Source organism: Oryctolagus cuniculus, chromosome 20 (assembly GCF_964237555.1).
Source record: "Oryctolagus cuniculus chromosome 20, mOryCun1.1, whole genome shotgun sequence".
NCBI classification, from domain to species: Eukaryota; Metazoa; Chordata; class Mammalia; order Lagomorpha; family Leporidae; genus Oryctolagus; species Oryctolagus cuniculus.
The window spans coordinates 5,976,973-5,997,343 of record NC_091451.1 but is presented as its reverse complement, the minus strand read 5'-3'; the positions used below and the strand labels follow the sequence as shown (position 1 = coordinate 5,997,343).

The window sequence follows — 20,371 nt, the reverse complement described above, 5'->3', positions numbered from 1 at the left end:
CTCCTGGAAAGTGAGGAGTTAAACCAAGAAGAGAGGAAGGGCTGTAGCGATCACGCGAGCCGCAGGGACGACGGCGAGAAGCTGGCTGCGGGGCGGGCTTGCCTTGTCTGCTGCAAGTGCAGCCTTGGTCTGCCTTTGTGGTTTTGCTTTCGTGTAAATGCTGGGCAGTGTTCTCAAGTTCGTTTTGCAGACAGGCTGTGTGTGGAAAGGGTTTGAAATGTTAACGGCTTTCGCAGTTAAGCCAGCGACAGTGCGGTGTGCAGGGCAACAGGAGGCGTTTCAGCGCCGCGACAAGACATTCATTTCTTGTTTGCTTCTCTTTCTAGAACATCTGGCCGCAAGACGTAGCTGGGAGGGTTTGGCCGGTGCCCTGCAGGCCCGCGAGAGTTCAGCAGTGCAGAGAAGTGGAGAGAAGTCAGCCCTGCCTGCCCCGGAGATCTGGAATAAACGGCGCCAGTTTCCCTGGACGCCTTCCTTGAGCCTTAGCTCCCGTCCTCATGTATAAATTACATAAATCATGCACACGTCTCTACGGTGGTGACGCTCACAGAATAAAAGGAAATCATTTTGCTATCTCAGTGTTCACAGCCTCTGCGCCTTACTCTCCTGGTGCGTGGGGGCGGGACTTGGTGCTCTTGTGTTTCTGGGAGGACTCACTACTAGGGTGGGAGTAGGCTGTGAAGCAGCTCTTTGCCCCTTTCCCTTGTGCCTTCCTGTACTGTGGATTTGCTTTCTTTGTATCCTGAGGAAGTGCTGGCCACCACTGCCGGGGTTCGCTGGCAGAGCCGTGTTTCTCCTGGTGCCCTTGGTTTTGGTGTTGTTGAATTCCCCGGGTTCACATTGGTGCTGCAGGACAGTTTTACAGTCCGAGGGAGTGACGGCAGTGCAGTGGGAGACACATGGCCAAGAGGTCATGGGTGCACAGCCCTACCTCTGCGTCCTGGCCCACCCGTGGAGACACGGGAGCTGTCAGTGAACCTGCTGGGGAAGGTGAGCAGAGGACATCTACCATGCTCTCTGCAGTCCCTGGCACACTGTGGGCACTCAGCCACGGCGCCAGTTCCTGCTCCGTAGGATCTCTCAGGCCCTGGTTGCACAGTTCATTGCTTCTGGTAGAGATTTTTAATGCCCTGTGAAATCTCATCAGAAAGTGCCTTGCCACATACTTGGTTTGTAGACAAGGGAATGAAGCAGTCTTGTCAGACCTGGGGACTTAAGATCTGAAAGGATTAGGCTTCCTCTCATTGCCAGTAGTCTCGCGGGTTTAAAGCCTCAGCACCGGTAGGCTTGGAGAACACAGCTGTGGGGAGAGAGTAGCTAGAGGCTTGTTGGCCGAAGCACATCAACAAGGCCCCGATGCAATTAATAGCCCAGGAGACCATCATGGACACAAGGATCTTCCTGGGGCCAAGCGCTGTGGCAGAGCAGGTAAAGCTGCCGCCTGCAGTGCCGGCATCCCATACGGGTGCCGGTTCTAGTCCCGGCTGCTCCACTTCCAATCCAGCTCTCTGCTGTGGCCTGGGAGAGCAGCAGAAGATGGCCCAGGTCCTTGGGCCCCTGCACCCATGTGGGAGACCCAGAAGGAGCGTCTGGCTCTTGGCTTCAGATCGGCGCAGCTCTGGCCGTTGTGGCCATCTGGGGAGTGGACCAGCGGATGGAAGACATCTCTGCCTCTCCTCTCTCTGTGTAACTCTGACTTTCAAATAAATAAATCTTTAAATAAACAAAACAAAACAAAAAAGGATCTTCCTAAGTTAGTAGCAAGACATGTGTCTAGTAAAAGCGTAAAGGGTGCAACCTGCAGCAGTGTATCTTGGAAATCGTATTACAGCCAGCAGGATGCCATCCATGGCCGTGTGCCATGTCCTGTGGTGGACACTTCACAACTGTTTCCAGGGTTTTTGCTGTAACAGTTAATGCAGCAGTGGATAGCAGAGAATATGCAGATCTCAGATGTATCTTTGCAACGTGTGTGGAAGCGTCTTTTTTTTTTTCTTTTTCTTTTTAAGATTTATTTTATTTGTTTGAAGGAGTTACAGAGAGAGGCAGAGCCAGAGAAAGAGAGGTCTTCCATCTGCTGGTTCATTCCCCAAATGGTCACAATGGCCAGAGCTGGGTCGATCGGAAGCCAGGAGCTTCTTCCAGGTCTCCCACATGGGTGCAGGGGCCCAAGGACTTGGGCCATTTTCCACTGCTTTCCCAGGCCATAGCAGAGAGCTGGATCGGAAGTGGAGCAGCCAGGGGTCAAACTGGTGCCCATATGGGATGCCAGCACTGCAGGCCAGGGCCTTAGCCTGCTGCGCCACAGCGCCAGCCCCAGGAAGCATCTTTAGTATATGCGCCTAGCAGTGGTACTGCTTAAACGGAGACCTCTAGCTTCGCACTGGGAGCTGCCCTTTGCAAAGGACACTTCAGAGAGTGTGTGGGGAATGCGTAACATGGAAAAATTACGCATGGAATTTTTTTTTTTTGCATTCAAAGAGACTTTTTTTTTTTTTTTTTTTTTTTTTTTTTGACAGGCAGAGTGGACAGCGAGAGAGACAGAGAGAGGTCTTCCTTTGCCGTTGGTTCACCCTCCAATGGCCGCCGCAGCCGGCGCGCTGCGGCCCGCGCACCGCGCTCATCTGATGGCAGGAGCCAGGTGCTTTTCCTGGTCTCCCATGGGGTGCAGGGCCCAAGCACTTGGGCCATCCTCCACTGCACTCCCGGGCCACAGCAGAGAGCTGGCCTGGAAGAGGGGCAACCGGGACAGAATCCGGCGCCCCGACCGGGACTAGAACCCGGTGTGCCGGCGCCACAAGGCGGAGGATTAGCCTCGTGAGCTGCGGCGCCGGCCACTTTTATTTATTTGAGAGGCAGAGAGAGCAAGCGATCTCTCATCTGGTTTGCTCCCCAAATGCCTGCAGTGGTTGGTCTCCTGGACCCCCCTGTGGCCAAGAACTCAGTCCAGGTCTCCCCCACAGGTGGCAGGAACCCTGTTACTAACTCAGTTTTTCTGTGAACGTTTTGAAGGCCCTCGTACCATTGCAGGCTCCCCACGCTTCAGAGCAGCTCCTGCGAGGCTGAGAGGCGGAGGAAGCTTTGCCCATTCGACTCCAGAAGGAGGGGTGAGGAAGGCGCAGGACCCGGTGGGAGGTCACGGATGCTGCTGCGCAGGCCTGGGGGGATGGGTTCTGTGGAACTGTTGCATCGCCAGTCCCGTCACCAAGAGACAGCAGCGTGTGTGTGCTGCTGTCTAGAGCTGATTCCATCAGAATTACTGTTGGGGCCAGCGCTGTGGCTCAGCAGGTTAACGCCCTGGCCTGAAGCGCCGGCATCCCTTATGGGCGCCGGTTCAAGACCCGGCTGCTGCTCTTCTGATCCAGCTCTCTGCTGTGGCCTGGGAAAGCAGTGGAAGATGGCCCAAGTCCTTGGGCCCCTGTACCCATGTGGGAAGAGCTCCTGGCTTTTGGCTTCAGATTGGCCCAGCTCCGACCATTGCAGCCAATTGAGGAGTGAACCAGCAGATGGAAGACCTCTCTCTCTCGCTCTCTGCCTCTCCTCTCTCTGTGTAACTCTGACTTTCAAATAAATTTAAAAAAAATTACTGCTGGCTCTGTGTGACCCTCCTGGTGTCCCCGGGAGCTCAAACCAGCAGAGGGCGGGCGCCACACATCCACTTACCAGGGTGCTGGGGAAAGGGAGTTGGAGGGCGGCCTCCTGGAAGCTCTCTGAAATGCAGTAATTATGAACACGGGGTTATAAACCATGTTTGGTTGACACAGGCCCAGGCTGTGGTGATAAGGACCAGGAGGGGAGCAATGGTATGATCAGAAGAGCATTCTTGAGATAAGTATGTGAGCTGTTATGTTGGCACGCTGCAGCTGGTGATGTAACACAGGATGTAGGTAGGATCCTTTCTCCTCACATTGGGGAGATGTATTTATAGCCAGTTTCCTATTATATAATGAAAAGCTAATGCAGTAGTAGACAATGATAGGGGTAATCGCTTAAAAAGTCTTCACATAGGTGAGTTCGGTGATGACAGGATCTCACGCATGGGATGCTGGAGACCTCTTTTTAAAACAGACATGGCATGCGGCTCTAGTCACAGCCTGAAGAAAAGCCACAGTGCCGGATTTTATTTATAGTGCTGTGCTCAGTGAGTGGGTGACTGTAGTGGAGGTCAGGATGGGTTATTTGTAGTACATGTTAAAGAAATAATCTTAGTTTGCCCTTCAAAACCCAGATGAATCTACCTCGACCTCCCTTTAGTTCTTTCACTTTTTTTAAAATTTTTTTATTTTTTAAAGGTTTTGTTTAGTTGAGAGGTAGAGTTACAGAGAGAGAGAGAGAGGGCTTTATCCACTGGTTCACTCCCCAAATGGTGCAATGGCTAGAGCTGGGCCAATCCAAAGCCAGGAGCTTCTGGGTCTCTCATGTGGGTACAGGGACCCAAGCACTTGGGCCATCTTCTACTGCTTTCCTAGGCCACAGCAGAGAGCTGGATCAGAAGTGGAGCAGCCAAGACTAGAACCAGCGCCCATATGGGATGCTGGTGCTGCAGGTGGAAGGTTAGCCAGTCCCTTACTAATTTTTTTTAAAGAGGCAAGTGGAATAAGACTTACACGTCATTAAAGTGGCCTTTATTATTTTAATTATACCTTGCTTCATTTCCCTTGGCTCTGTTTTTTCCATGTTTTTATTATTCTATTTGTTAAAAAAAAAAAAAAGTCACACACACACACACATGCACACACATACATACACATATACAGGGCCAGGCCAAAGCCAGGAGCCAGGAGCTTCATCTGGATCTCCCATGTGGGTGGCAGGCCCAGTACTTGGGGCTGCTGTACCCCGCCCCGCCCCCAGGCACATTAGCGGGAAGCTGCATGGGAAGCAGAGGCGGAGGCAGACTCCGTCGAAGACACTCAGTGTGGGGTGCAGGATCTACGCAGGCGCCCACCCTGCTATGCCGCAGCGCCCACCCTCCCACTGCTTTCCCAGACAGCTCTCCCACCCTGCGCTCTTTCAGGCAAGCACCTCTTCATTTTTTTTTTTTTTTTTTTTTTGTCTGAAACTTGCAAACTCCTGGATCTGCTAGGTTTGAGAAACATTGGCTCTCAGTAATAGCATCTCCATTGCTTATGGGTGGCATGGATTCCTTGTGGCTCACAGTGCAAAGCTGGCAGTGTGCAGGGTTCGCCACCCAGATGGGGGCATACAGGGTATTTTCAGACACCTGTGCTTGCTGAGCGAACAAAACCAAAATTCAGTTCCTTTTTTTTTTTTTTTTAAGATTTATTTATTTATTTGAAAGTCGGTTACAAAGAGAGAAAGAGAGGTAGAGAGAGAGAGAGAAAGGTCTTCCATCCACTGGTCCACTCCCCAGTTGGCCGCAACAGCCAGAGCTGTGCTGATCTGAAGCCAGGAGCCTAGAGCCCCCTCCAGGTCTCCCACATGGGTGCAGGGGCCCAAGAACTTGGGCCATGATCTACTGCTTTCCCAGGCCATAGCAGAGAGCTGGATCGAAGTGGAACAGCCAGGACTAGAACCAGCGCCCATATGGGATGCTGACACCACAGGCAGCAGCTTCGTGCACCACAGCGCTGACCCCCAAAATTCAGTTCTTAATCCCAATGGAAGTGGTGCTTATGGATTGTCCTGTCTGACCCTTCTTGTCACTAACATTTTCATCTATAAGTTTAAGATCTGAAAGTATTCCCGGAAACACATCTAAAAATCGCTCTGTGAGAGCTACCCTCCCAAAGACCATGATTCTCTTGAAGGGAGCGCTGGAAAACTTAGGGACCTCACAGCTGGCGCTTCCAGGAATGCCCCCCAAGGCCCTGTGAGACCCAAAGCAAGTCCCAGGCTCTCGAAACACCTTTCACTGTGGATGCAGCAATGCTTTAGTTATAGAGTGAGGGCGAAAGAGACAGAGAGCTTCCACCTGCAGGTTCACTCCCCAGATGGCCATAAGGCCAGAGCTGAGCCAGGTGAAATCCAAGAGCCAGGAGCTTCTTCCAGGTCCTCCACATGGGTGCAGGGCCCCAAGCACTTGGACCACATTCCCAGGTGCATCAGCAGGGAGCTGAAATGGAAGTGGATCAGCCAGGACTCGAACCGGCATCTCTGTGGGATGCTAGTGTTGCAGCTGGTGCAACTCCCTACACCACCCACACAAATGCTTTATGTGTACAGATACATCTTCGGGGTACTTCTCATTCAGACTAGTGCATTGCTTAAAGGTTCAGGAACCCCATGCAAATGTAGAGCCTAGCCCATGCCAACGGTAGCACCTGCAGGGCACGGCCGTGCACTTGGCCGTGATGAGGACTGGTGCTGTACAATGTCCTCTCCTGTTGCCCACCCTCTGTCGATCCAGAGGGGCAAGGTTAAGCAGGATCTAGGGGTGTGTGAAGGGCGACGTGGGTAACGTGTAAGCATCTCAGCTGATTTGGGGGAATAAGCAATGTATAAAAGATAGGGAGCAGCCTCTGCGCCCCCTGGTCGAGTTGTCCGTGTCCGCACGGGAGCACTGCGCTCTGCTCTCTGCTCCGACTCCCGCTCTGACACAGCACACCCTGTGAGGCCCCAGAGGACGGCTCAGTGCCTGAGTCCCTGCCGCCCGCGCGAGACCCGGACCGTGCTCCCTGCTCCCTCGGCAGGCTTCCAAACAGGAAGCAGAGGTCTGAGCGCCCATTCGGCAAGGGACCGCGCTAACCTCCTTCCTCCCAAACCCACGCCAGTTTCCCTTCATAGGAAGGCGCTTCAGAATCTTCACAGGCAAAAGGAATTTAACGATGTTTATTTTGGTGCCAAAATCTTCAAAAACCGCACACATACAAGGGGGTCTTCAGCGAGTTCATGGAAAACGTATGTTATGAGAAAATTATGCGTGGCTTGAAAGCGTTTGCACCAAAATACACTTCTCTTTCAGTTCCATTTTTCCCGTTACTTTTTTTTAATGTTTATTTTTCACCTACTTGGGAAGTAGAATGACGGGGCGGGTGTGGGGGCGATATTCCATGCACCTGTTCATTCCCCAGCTACCCACAACAGCCAGGGCCCAAGCCAGGACCCCAGAACGCCATGGGGTCTCCCACCTGGGTGGCAGGGCCCCAAGCCCCTGGGCCATTACCTGCCGCCTCCCAGGTGTGCGTTGGCGGGAAGCTGCATGGCAAGCGGAGGAGCCCAGATTCCAACAGCGAGGCCCAGGGCAGCTTAACCCAAGGGGCACAACCGCCGCCCCTCCACGAACTTCTCGCAGCGGCCTGGGAACTGTCATTTTCTCTCCAGCAGACACCTCACTGCTCTGCGCAGGGTTTTCAGTTCTGCTTCTGGAAATGTGATAGCTGCCCTTCACGTTCAAGCTTGGGGCGGAGGGGGGTTGCAATGTGGGAAGAGCAATTTTTAAGACCGGGTTTGACTGCTGCTTGCCCCGTCTCCCCCGCATCTTCGGGCTCGCTCGCTCTCCCCTATGTTCTCCCGCCTTCGCCCCGCGGGGATCCGCTGCGGGGGTCCAATGGGGGGACCCGCTGCGGGGGACCGCTGCGCGGCCGGCGCACGTGGCGGGGCCCACGGCTCGCAGGCGGGGCCCCGAGCCCCGCCCCGGCGCCGCCCCCCGCCCGCTCCGAGCGCGTTGGCGCCGCTGCCTGCCTGTCCCCGCGCTGCTGGGGAGGGGGCGCTGCGGGGCCGCGGTCCCTGCGCTGCAGAGGGCTGCTGGCTGCGGGTGCGACTGTAGCTCGCCGACTGCCGGGGCGCGCCCCCGACCCCGGGAACGAGGCTGGCCGGGGACCGCTGCGCTCGGGGTAAGTGGAGGCAGGGCGGGGAGGAGGCTCCGGGGCAGTGTCCGGGAGGGTGGCCGGGCTGGCCGGCGGGGTGGGCGGGAGGTGGGCGGCGGGCGCGGGCTGCGGAGCGCCCCGAGGTGGCGGGCGCTCGTTGGTCAGCAGGAATCTGCAGCCAGGGCCGCCCCTGCCCACGCTGCCCACCCTCCCGCTTGGCGTTGCAGCGCGACCTGGAAGCCGGGGCTGCCCGGTAGCTTTTTCCTTCCTTACCGTCTTTTTTTTTTTTTTTTTTTTTTTGGTGGGGCGGGGGGAGGTAAAATGTGGTGATGGGTTCCTGGCCATTACCGTTTTGCAGCGAGCTCGAAGCTGGGTTCTCTGTTCACGCCCCCGGCATTTTCCTTTTTTGAGGACTTTATCCTGGGCTCTCTGTATCGTGCCAGAGGAGAGATTGACTCCCTGCAGGAGGAAGCGTCGAGGGCCCTGGCTGCTGCGGGGTCGTGGGTGCTCTGCTTTCTGCGGCGACGACAGCAGGGTCTCCGGAGGCTCCAGGGCGAGTCACCTGCAGAGGTCTCCTGTCTGCAGATTGAGCCCCCCCACCCACCACCCCCCACCCCGTCAGAGTGTGTGTGTGTGGCTGTTTTATTTCTGCAGTGTGATATGCATTCACCCGAGCGTCTCGAAGAAATTGTCTTTGAGAAATCCAGGTTAGTTGCAGATGACACATTCCTGAACATGATCTGACTTCAGTATTTCGATCAGGAATAACACCGTCTCCTTAATAAAAAGGCCCAGGGGCTGAGAACCCGCCAGAGGTGAGACGGCTTAGAGTTCTAACCAGCTCAGAGTCCAGCGCTTACCGCGGCATTAGGTGAGAGGGGCACCGGGAGACGTTTAGATTTGAATTCCATCGTGGTTCTAGAAGGATTCTTTCTGTTAGAGGTATGAAGGATGCAACCTAAGGGAATATTTGCTTAGGTTGTAAACGGATGTTCAGCGTTCCAGTTCTTTCTCAAGTTCATAGAATTAAGGGCTTCCTAAATGAGACACACGTGAGGGATTTGCATAAAAACAGTCTGAGGAAAGAGTCTCTTAGCTTATTTTAGGTCATATGACTTTTTTTCAAGGCCTCACTCCTTCTTTCTTGGGTGCCTGGGTAGCATTCTGTGGGTTCCTTTTCAAATGCACCTTTATGTGTACATGAAACTAATCTATTTGCTGATTGCATAGCTTGTCCGTTTATCTTAGGCTTTTTTTTTTTTTTTTTTTTTTTTTACTTAGTTGACCAAGACAGTAAAATATAAAGGATTTCAAAAGTTTGGCTTCAGAATAGCAAGAATTCGGTCTAGCCTTGGTTCGAGGCTGAGCTGATGGGCTGCGTTACGGTTAATAAAATGGCCGTTAAACACTGTTCAAGAATCTACATGAATGGTTCTGTTGCAGATTAGCCACTCCAGACAGTTGGTTTTCTGGTGAAACTCACAGAGCACCACCTCAGAGCACCAGGCTTCAGGAGCAGGCAGATCTGGACTGAATCTGAGCTCTGTTACCACTGTGCTGGGAAGTGTGGGGCCACTGCTTCATCTGTGCATGGTGAGAACGCCATCCACTCTGTAGTACGAGGAGACTTCAGAAACTATGGAAAATGCAATGAAAAGATGTTTATTTGTACACCAAAAAAAAAAAAAAAACCTTGAAATTCATGCATCATTTTGTCATTTTCATTTCCATGAAGTTTGTGAAGATCTCTTCTATATTTGTGGATTTCAATTTTTTGCACCAAACTTTTAATTTTTTACTTATTTCTTTAAAATGTTATGTGTTTGAAATGCAGAGTTGCAGAGTGAGAGAGATTTTTTTCCATCTGCTGATTCATTTCCTAAATGACTGCAATGGCTGGGCTGGGCCAGGTTGAAGCCAGGAGCCAGGAGCTTCCGGGTCTCCCATGTGGGTGGCAGAGGCCCAAGGAGTTGAGTTATTCTCCACTGCTTTCCCAGGTGCATGAGCAGGGAACTGGATTGGAAGTGGAGCAGCCAGGGCTGGAACTGGTACCCACATGGAATGCCAGCATTGCAGCCAGAGGTTTAATCCACTGCACCACAACGCCAGCCCCAAACTTATCTTTTTTAAAAAATGATTTATGAAGCAGAGACACAGAGAAAGAAGGCATGAACTTCCATCTGTTGGCTCACTTCCAAAAAGTCTGCAACGGCCAGGACTGGGTCCATTGAAGCTGAGATTTGGGAATGCAATCCAGGTCTCCTGTGTGGGTGGCAAACACTTGAACCACCACTGCAGCTTCCCAGGGTGCACATGAGCAGGAAGCTGGAGACAGGAGCCACGAAGCTGGTCTTCCAGCCCACATGGTTATCCCGAATGGTGTCCTAACCACTAGGCCAAGCCCCAGCTCCTAAACCAATCTTTTGATTTGAAGCCCTCTTACATTATAGTAGAGATTAGAGAAGTAACTATGATGCTTAGCACAGCCTAAGATGCAAAAGTTGCTCAATTACAAGGCTGGCACTGTGGCATAGCAGGTTAAGCTGCCGACTACGACACTGGCATCCCCTGCAGGCGCTGGCTTGAGTCCCTGCTGTTCCACTTCTGATCCTGCTCCCTGCTGATGTGCCTAAGAAGGAGGAAGATGGCCCGAGTGCTTGGGCCCCTGCATCCACATGGGAGATCTGGAGGAAGCTCCTGGCTCCTGGCTTCAGCCTGGTCCCAGTGGATGGCAGATCTGTTTCTACCGTTCTCTCTGTAACTCTGCCTCTCAAGTAAACCAATCAATCTTCAAAAAAAAAAAAAAAAAAAAAAAAGTCGCTCAATGACTGACTCTCCACTGTGTACATTATGGTAGAGAAGTTTGAACAGCAGACACTCCAGTGAAAATGCCAGAATTATACAGCTGATTTAAAAGTGGCGAATGACAGTGATGTTAAATTTTCCAAAGAGTATGTTTGAGAAGTAGCACCTCCGTGATGCAACACATTTTTAGAACAGAAACCGTCTGGTAGAATGGAAAGAACACCGGGAGTCAGGCACTTGTGCTAACTCTGGCTCTCAGCAAGCCAGCTGCCCCCTTTCTAGCTCATCTGGCTGGACATGTGGCTTCTCAATCTCTAAAGTCCTTGGCAGTTGGGAAATTCTTTATTACACGTGATCCAAATGGCATTAGCTTGCTTGTCACCCTGCCCTTCAGTGTGGTTGGTCTTTGTTCTTTGCTAAACTTGCAACGGAGGGTCACGGACAGTTCATAAGGACAGCACAACTAAAGAACTGCTAGCAGACGTAATGAAGTTTTTTTTTTTTTTTTTAAAGATTTATTTATTTGAAAGTCAGTTACACAGAGAAGGAGAAGCAGAGAGAGAGAGAGGTCCTCCATCCACTGGTTCACTCCCCAGTTGGCTGCAATGGCCAGAGCTGCGCCGATCCGCAGCCAGGAGCTTCTTCCAGGTTTCCCACGCGGGTGCAGAAGCCAAAGGACTTGGGCCATCTTCCACTGCTTTCCCAGGCCATAGCAGAGAGCTGGATCGGAAGTGGGAGAGCCGGGACTCGAACCGGAGCCCATATGGGATGTCAGGACTGCAGGCAGCAGTTTGACCCGCTATGCCACAGCGCCGTACCCCCCCCCCCCGAAGTTTTTAAGGAAGGGAAAAGCACGAAATAGATTCGCATTGAAAGCTTCTTGATAGGCCAGAAGTAAACCCCAGTTTTTGTTGTCCAGTCACTTCAGAGAGCTACCGTATGGCAAGCACGTGCAGTAACAGCTGCAGTCGACTACAACAGTCTCTAGAAAGGCTCGTGGAGAAATGAAACACCGCTGTCTCTTCTCTCCCCAGGTTCATCTTTAAATAAAGCAAAAATGGATCGAGTGAAGACCTTCCATGAAGACATCCGAGAGAGACGCTGCAAGCCGTAGAGCCTGCGGGCCCCGTGTGCCCACAGCCGCCTGCAGCGACCGCATGGCGTAAGGGCAACCGAGAGCACCCACCTGGAGGGAGCGCGGGCCGTGTGCGTTCTGCCCACCTCTGGGCCACGAAGGCTGCTGAGCGAGAGCGTTCCGTGGAGGAACGAGGGCGAGCAGCGTGAAGATGGAGACCTCGGTCTCCGAAATTCAGGTCGAGAACAAGGAGGAGGGGCGCTCGGCGGAAGCCAGCCCTCAGGGTGAGAGGCCGGGGGACAAGGCGGCCACGCTGTGCTTCAAGCGAAGGAAGAAAGCAGCCCCGGCGCCGAAGCAAAAGCCGAAGCCCGCGGCGGGTTCTGAGGGCCCGGCCGCCGCCAGGCCCAGCCCTGGCCCTGCGGGCGCTGGAGCTTCCCATCAGCCCCCGCGGCGCGCAGGCGCCTGGGCCTCCCTCCAGCGCCTCGTGACGCGCCGGAAGCGGGCGGATTCCGCGCAGGCGCAGAGGCGTGAGGAGGCGGAAGCGCGGTCCGACGTCCGAGCCGAGGACGCCGCCCTGCCCAAGAAGAGGCCAAGATCCAGACTGAAGATTCCTTGCGTGAAATTCTCAAGAGGGGGCAAGAAGGGCGCGCGTTCCCAGATTCTCGAGGACTCCGACTGCAGCGGCAGAGTCCAGGGAGAGGCGGAAGGGTCGACTACCCGGGCCCGGACCCCGTCGGCCGAGCGGGCAGCCAAGGCCGCGCCGGCCCCGGCGCCCCCAGAGGCCTCTGAGGCCCCTGGCCGCGGCCGTGGGCCCTCCGGGGAGCAAGTGATCGCCGTGGAGCTGGGTTCCGATGGCGGGCGGCCTGCTGTGCAGACAGGAGCGCTCGTCCTTGGGAAAGACAGCGACACGGCGCAGGAGGAGGAGGAGGAACCGGGAGTTCAAGCCCAGCCAGCCGGTGCGCTCGAGGCTGCAGGTGCAGAGCCTCGCAGTGAGGCAGAAGCCGAGGACAGCGTCCCCGAGAGCCGGCCGGATCGGAAAGACTCGGAGAGAGAGGTGGCCGTGGCGGAGACCGAATGCGAAGACTCTGGATTGCGCCAGGAATCAGACTGGAAAGAAAATGGCGTCCCTGCAGAGAAACCCCAAGCAGAGGAGAGCAAAAGGATGGAGCCCATTGCCATTATTATCACAGACACCGAAATCAGTGAATTCGATGTGAAGAGGTCGAAAAATGTCCCCAAGCCGTTCTTAGTTTCAGTGGACAATGATGGTGGTGTGGAGGGGAGAACTTCAGAACAGTATGAGACGCTCTTGATAGAAACAGCGTCTTCGCTCGTCAAGAATGCCATCCAGTTGTCTATAGAACAGCTGGTCAATGAAATGGCCGCTGATGACAACAGAATAAACAGCCCCCTGCAGTGACTTCATTTCTGAATCCTGGGAGAGGGCCGAAAGCTCCTGGTGAATTATTTTCCACATTTATGGCATTTATTTATTTGTTATTCAGTGCCAAATGAGAACTCCTACAAAACTCTCCAGTCCGCTGAGATGCAGTCACTTCCGGATTGGAGGAAGTCTGTGCAGACTTGGAATGCCGAGTGAAGCGCTGGGTGTGACTAAGATGGGGTGTGGAGAATGGAGAGCTTTGGGGAGAAAGGATGTATTTATCGAGCACTTACCGTATGCCCCAGGCTCTTTCATGTCCTCTGATGTCATAGAGTCCGGTTGAAACATTTTTTTTCAAAAACTTTTCCTGACGGTGCGTTTTTATCTTGTTTAAGATGATGACTAGGGTGAGCTCTTTTAGTGACATGTGGTTTTTAGTTATTACACTCATAAAGCAAGTCCTCTCACCTCAAGAAATGTATTTTGTCAGTTTCAGCAGTGAGTGTGCAGAACACGCATGTTGGAATTAAACGTGAGTGGTTTCTAGTCTTGAGCACTGTTCCTTGCAAATGCCACTCACTGGTTCCTTCAGCCAGGCACGTACAAAAGTGTGGAAAGAGTGCATCGTTCCTCCCCATCTTCCTCCTGCCCCAGTAGGCCTGGATACATCTATTTCTACAGAGGCTGATCTGCTAAAGAAAAAAACAACAAAAGCAAGACAAAGAGAAGGTTACTTTTTGTCCAATAGAAGGAAGGAGGTGGACTTCCCAAGTAGCAAATGGCCACGGCTCACCATAACACTGACCTTGCAAAATCACTTCTGAGAAGCTGGTTAGTCAGCCTCTCTTCCCAGAGGGGAGAGTAAAGGAAGTCAGATCCAGGCTTGGAAGTTAAGGTCCTAGGAGGCCACAGTAATTTAGTGAAAACGTCACTGATTCATGGCCAAGAATGAGCCACTGGCATGGTTGACTAGAAAGAGCAAAGTTATTGCTACAGCACATTTTATTTTAATTGCCAGTATTCTTTCATTGTCTCTAGGTATTGAGAGACCAGCAAAAAGCTTTTTTCATGGATATTGAAAATCAAGTTTTTCATTGTGATTTTTCAGTCCAGTTAATACTTTACCAAGAGGAAAAGGGCTTATTTGCAGTTTACTCAGTTATTTAAAGGGTAGCTTCTGATCTCATCAGTGATTGCTGAATTTGTTGACGTGCAAAAGTATCTTCACATTTTCCTCCCTTCATGCTTGTAACCTTTGGGAGAAATCCTTCAGCTCAGCAAGATGGAAAGTGGGTCTTTCTACATACATGACCCAGGAAATAAATTTCTTTAAATTCTACAGTTCTTAAGCATGAAGGAAAAAAACCGCTAAGTCATTCTGAAAAGACTCTTTTCAGTTCACTATATGTGGTGCTAACGGACTTGAACAGCTACCAGCAAAACTCCTATCACATTAAAAAGTGAACAGTGGGCAAACCCGATGAAGATGAGTACATTTAGCCCTGTTTGAAGACTCTGGTCTTCATTTTCTACAAGGATGGCTCCAAGCCAACATATCTGTGTTGGAAGCTTTTACTAATTGCTTAAGAATGATCATAGCACTTATGAGTTATTAAAAATATTTTTGGAAGGTTTAGACATTTGGGATTTTTAAAAGCAGTTACAAGGTCTTTTTGGTTAAGAAAGTAACTTTTTAAGTAGTTGTAGGTGTTTTTTTTTTCACTGTGCTCTTATAGATATTTTTGGGTAGAATATATTATTGTCTTTATGATGAGATGTGTGTTCACTGCATCCATCCCTAAGCAATTTTCCCTCAGTCTTTTCTGTTGAGAGTATCTCTTTGGAAAAGGAATCTGGAAATTAATTGGTCTCAGTCTCATTCTGTCTGCTATGTGGCCAGATCATTTTACAGTGAATTCTAGAGTGACCCAACTTAATTGTCATAGAAATAATCAGGAATCAGATGGCTCACAAGTCTCAAAAATATTTTTATTATAATGGTATTTATTTTAAGTAATTTGACCTTAAATGCAAAGCATTCACTGAGTGTAAATAGGTTCTGATGCATCCGTTTGACAACATAAAAATGTTCATTTAAAAGGTTTAAACTTAAGAACACCACATTAATTTTCATCTAAATGCTGCTTTTAGTGCTTTTATTTATTAGCTAGGATTCAGTTTCTCTTTGAACTTGGAATTTTACAGGATTGGGGGAGCTAATTAAGTATTTGTTCATTTTTTTCAGCATATTCTATCCCCTCTCATTTTTTTAAGGTTTATTTATTTGAGAGGCAGAATTACAGAGAGGCAGAGAGAAAGATGGAGGTCTTCCTTCCTCTGGTTTATTCCCTAAATGGCTGCAGTGGCCAGAGCTGGGCCAATCTGAAGCCAGGATCCAGGAGCTTCCCCCAGGTCTCCCATATGGGTGCAGGGGCACAAGGACTTGGGCCATCTTCTGCTTCTTTCCGAGGTTGTAGTAGAGAGCTGGATCAGAAATGGAGCAGCCGGACTCAAACCGGTGCCCATATGGAATGCCGGCACTGCAGGCAGTGGCTTTACCCGCTAGGCCGTGGTGCTGGCCTCTGTGTTCCCTCTTTTAAGAGAAGTTTGCTTCTTACAACCCAGAGATTATGAAAAGTCTCCCTTATTGTACGTAGCACTGTGCACTTGCCATTTTTTTTCAAACCACCTTATAGGATACAAAAATAGTTCCTGGTAACATTGAAGTAAAAGTAGCAGAAAACAAAAGAGCTTTCAAACAGAATTATGTTCCCTGCCACCTCCTCCACCTCAAAGAATAATAAGCAGGTGGCACAACTGGAGTTCTTCAGAGAAGCTGTCTGCATGATTATCTTCCAGGGTAATGCACCTGACAGCATGAGATTGCGAGATCTCAATTGTTCTGCTGTTTAGTAGGGCCTTAGAGACGCTTTGATTTACTCCGGAGAGAGGCTGTCGTTTCACCAGTATATGCGGATGGGCGTCTCGCAGAAATTGGGCTCAGAATCACCAGAGACCAGCCACATCTGGCTCCAAGCAATCCGGTTAATTTCATGTGTATATTTCTAACTTCAAGTTGCCTTATTTTTTACAGTTAAGAATTTTTTAGGGGTTTACAGCAGAATTAAAAAAAATATTGTTAGACTTTGGAATTCCCCTTTTAATGTCAACTTTACTGAGATGTGAAGTGTACTTTCTAATTTCCTCTGATAAGCTACACATCAAAGTTTGACTTTTCTGTCTGCCAATCTGCATTTTTAATATCTTCAAGGTTGAGAGTTCTTTAGGTTCAAATTTCTATGATATTTTATTGTGTAATACGAAATTTCTTGTACAGAATTCCAAATTTCGATCCTAGTACCTTTTTGAAAAACATTTTTTTTATAATCCTTATTCAGTTACCAAGAAATTTTAGGAAGAAGTGATGTAAACTTGGGTGTCGTGATTAAATTCCATCTGATTTAACACATGTGTTAGGCATAACACAAGCCAGAAGCTGTTTAATGATGGGACAGGTTTGCTGGCCTCCAAGGGCTCAGTAGGGAGCAGTGATGAGAGGAACTAGGGCAGAGGTGAAGGTTGAGAGCCCTGGACGATTCTGCCGCTCAAGTGCCATGTAGGGGAGTAGAAAGCGCTGCTGATTGTTCTGGCGTGGGGCAGGTGTGGTGTGAATACAGCAGTCTGCAAGCTCTCAGTGCCTGAGCGGTTACACAGTGTATTCACTCTGATTTGTGACTAGGTGCAGGAAGAAGCCTGCATAATGTTACATATTTATAGTAGTCCTTTGTCTGTAAAAATGTTAAGTGGATGAGCTCTTATGGAAGTAAAATTCCATTTTGTATTTCTCATTAGAATTAGTATTATATGACTGTGGCTCAGATGCTATTATTAAAGAAAGAAGATTCTGTGGAAAAAAGGTTTCAAGGTGAATTCTCTGTGTGCTGATGATAAACGCTAAGAATAAACGCTAAGTTGTTTGGCCAGACCTCTCCAGTGCGGGGGGGTGACGTTCAGTTCCCAGGCTGGAAAGATCACACTGAACACTGATGGGTTCCTGAGAACACTGCCAGAAGTTCCGCAGGCTGTCAGCAACCCGAGGGGCAACCTCCCGCCAGGGCCGTGTGAACACTGCAACTTGGACCTCATTCAGGCGACCCGGTGCCTCTGGACCCATTGCCGTCTGCGGATTTGACAGAACGGGTTTGATCCTCGCTCGCTGTCCTCACTAGGTGTCCTTTCTGCTTTATGCCAGCCTGTAAGTGCTAAGAATCTTTACATTTTCCAAACAACTCCGCTGTCTTGATACGAAAATGCTCATTCAGATGGTACCTGCTAAAGCTGGGTGTTCCAAACTTTCTGTGTGCACGGAGGCACTGACTGCATTCTGCTAAGGTTAACAATCTCGTTTTTTGGTTTTGTTTTTTAAGTTTACTTATTTGGAAAGCAGGCGGACAGAGGTCTTCCATCCGCTGGTTCACTCCCAAATGCCGGCAACAGCCAGGACTGGGCCAGGTTGAAGCGAGGAGGCAGAAATTCCATCCTGGTCTCCGACGTGGATGGCAGGGACCCAAGAATTTGGATCCTCATCTGCTGCCTTCCAGGTGTACGTTAGCAGGAAGCTGGACCAGAAGCAAAGGCAGGACTTGATCCCAGGAACGCTGATACAGGATACAAGTGTTGCAAGTGGCAGCTTAACCCACTGTGCCACGATGCCCACCCTGTACAATAACCCTGTTTTTTCTTGCATGCAACCAGTGTGGAGAATGGGACCCCACAGGAGACTGCGCTGTCAGCCCTATGGGTGCATGGGCTGCACCAACCACAGAGGAAATGTTTGGAGGAAAAAGTTACCTTTGTACCTCTGTACTGTACAGACTTTGCCTTGTCATTATTCCCTAAGCAATACGATTTAGCAGCTATATATATGGGATTTGTATTAGAATGATAAGTTATCTAGAGATGACTTAAAGTTTGCAGGAAGACATGCATATTATGTGCAAATGCTATGCCATTTTATATAAGGGACTTCAGCATCTGTGGATTTTGCTGTGTATGGGGCCATATAACTAATACCCCACTGACACTGAGAGACAAGTGTAGTTTCCCTTCCTTCCTTCCTTCCTTTCTTCCTTCCTTCCTTCCTTCCTTCCTTTCTTTCTTTCTTTCAAGATTTCTTTATTTATTTGCAAGGGAGTGTTAGAGAGAGGCAGAGGCAGGCAGGCAGGTGGGGGTGGGGGGGTCTATGTCATCTGCTGGTTCACTCCCCAGTTGGCCGCAATGGCTGGAGCTGGGCTGACCTGAAGCCAGAAGCCAGGCATCCCTTCTGGGTTTCCCACGTGGGTGTAGGGGCCCAAGGACTTGGGCCATCTTTACTGCTCTCCCAGGCCATAGCAGAGAGCTGGATGGGAAGTGGAGCAGCCAGGACCTGAACTGGCGCCCATATGGGATGCCGGCATTGCATGTAGTGGCTTTACCTGCTACACCACAGTGCCAGCCCCAGTCAAGCGTAGTTTTTAAGTGTTGGAACAGATTTAAAAGTTGGTATTATCTAGGAAGTCCTAAAGCTAAATCTAGTTCCAAAGCAAAATGTCTTCCTCATCTACAAGCATCACAGGTGTGTAATGTCTCATGTTTTGCAGAATGTTTAAAAGTTGTATTAAATCACTTATTTCCTTCCTTCCTCCCTCCCTCCCTCCCTCCCTTCCTTTTTCCTTTTTTTTTTTTAATTTGACAGGTAGAGTTAGAGAGAAAGAAAGGTCTTCCGTTGGGTCCCCCCCGCAAATGGCCACCAATCCGGAGCCAGGTGCTTCTTCCTGGTCTCCTATGCAGGTGCAGGGCCCAATCACCTGGGCCATCCTCCACTGCCCTCCTGGGTCACAGCAGAGAGCTGGACTGGAAGAGGAGCAGCCAAGACTAGAACTCTGCGCCCATATGGGGTGCCGGCACTGCAGGTGGAGGATTAGCCAAGTGAGCCATGGCGCCAGCCCCTAAATCACTTATGTCTAATAAGAAAGATACACCACCCCTTCTAGAGCTTGTCTTCATAGGTGATTCTGCTGATCCCTCTTAGAGCTGAATTTAATACTGAAATCTGGAGTCCCTGGTTCCTTTGTGAATAACTTTTTTTTCTTTTCTATGGCCATAAAGTGCAGGCCTTCAGGGTGGGCATTTAGCCTAGTGGTTAGGACACAAGGTAAAACGCCTGTGTCCTGCATCAGAGCACCTCGGTCCAATGCCCAGCTCCAGCTCCTGACTCCAGCTTCCTGCTAATACAGACCGTGGGAGGAAGCAGCCTTTGGGTCCCTGCCACCCAAGTGGGAGAGCTGGACGGGGTTCCCAGCTCCTGGCTTCGGCTGTCCCTGTCCTCTGTGGGCATTTGGTGAGTGCACCCGGGGTGAGAGCTCGCTGTGTCTCAGGTAAAAGTTAGAACCAAGCCAAGCCTTCTGCTTTTACGCTCCTGGGAGATGCAGCGCACAGAACAACACCAAACCTAACTGCCGGTTCTCAGACTCTGATGCCCGGTGTGGCCATCAGTAGGTCTCTAGACCTCGACTCTGGTCCGTCCCTGCTGGAAATGACGCCGCTGCAGCATGCCTGTGCCAGTCACTCAGTGAGCCTCATCTGTCAGGTCCAGGGCAGAGCTCCCCCGTGCAGTGGCCCATTCGCAGCCCAGGAGCTTTGGTCAGAATTCCACTTCTCCTCCGGCAGGGCAGCCAGAAACAGTGCCTCATCCTCCCGAAAGGCCAAGAGTGGGTGGCCCTGTGCACTGTCAGGCTGCTGTGTGGACACGACTCCGTTCAGCTGAAAGGAGTCAAACTGGGTTTCTGATCTTTTATACAAACGTGCTACAAATGCCTAACCAGTAAGTTCCCTGATTTCAGAGTGAATTTCCTTAATTATCTCCGATTTCCAATGTCTGGCCGATTGCTTTCCTGAAGCATTGCTAATGTATAGACAGTCATTAAGACTTCTCTGGGGGTCAGAGTCAGTTTCCCATGTAGGCACTGGTTTGAGTCCCAGCTGCTCCACTTCCCATCCAATGCCCAGCTAATGGCCTGGGAAAGCAGTAGAAGATGGCACAAGTCCTTGGGCCCCTGCACCCACGTGGGAGACCTGGAGGAAGCTTCTGGCTCCTGGCTTTGGCCTGGCACAGCCCCGGTCATTGCAGCCATTTGGGGAGTGAAATAGGAGATGGAAGATCTCTCTAACCCTATTTCAAATAAATAAAATATATCTTTTAAAAAAAAGACCTATCTGTATTTATCTGGGTGGAACTAGTCTTTTTTCCTTTGTAGGATGTAATTTCCAAACAGTAAAATACACCCATTTTAGTGCAGG

At 50.6% G+C, this 20,371-nt stretch overlaps 2 protein-coding genes across 6 annotated transcripts in view; both read left to right on the top strand.

Annotated features, from left to right (window-relative positions):
• The window catches only part of MTHFD1 (methylenetetrahydrofolate dehydrogenase, cyclohydrolase and formyltetrahydrofolate synthetase 1), a 70,784-nt gene extending 70,211 nt beyond the window's left edge, over window positions 1-573 (top strand). For all 4 annotated transcript variants that reach the window (XM_008271884.4, XM_070065041.1, XM_070065042.1 and 1 more), the window contains one exon: window positions 327-573. The gene's annotated coding sequence lies outside the window, so the exon portion shown is untranslated. The remainder of the gene's footprint in view (window positions 1-326) is intronic.
• A 7,037-nt stretch (window positions 574-7,610) lies between these two features.
• AKAP5 (A-kinase anchoring protein 5) lies at window positions 7,611-18,709 on the top strand. 2 transcript variants are annotated; one of them, XM_008271886.4, is made up of 3 exons: window positions 7,611-7,796; window positions 9,213-9,362; window positions 11,609-16,949. In XM_008271886.4, exon 3 carries the CDS (start codon window positions 11,861-11,863, stop codon window positions 13,067-13,069), a length of 1,209 nt encoding a protein of 402 aa, XP_008270108.3. In that variant the 5' UTR covers window positions 7,611-7,796; window positions 9,213-9,362; window positions 11,609-11,860; the 3' UTR covers window positions 13,070-16,949. The 2 variants fall into 2 exon arrangements, with proteins under 2 accessions (XP_008270108.3, XP_069921152.1); XM_070065051.1 differs by lacking the exon at window positions 9,213-9,362 and having other exon boundaries at window positions 11,609-18,709.
• The last annotated feature ends 1,662 nt before the right edge of the window (window positions 18,710-20,371 follow it).

Excerpts from the sequence above, each read along its gene's own strand:
- AKAP5 (XM_070065051.1), top strand. The coding sequence starts at position 11,861 with ATGGAGACCTCGGTCTCCGAAATTCAGGTCGAGAACAAGGAGGAGGGG.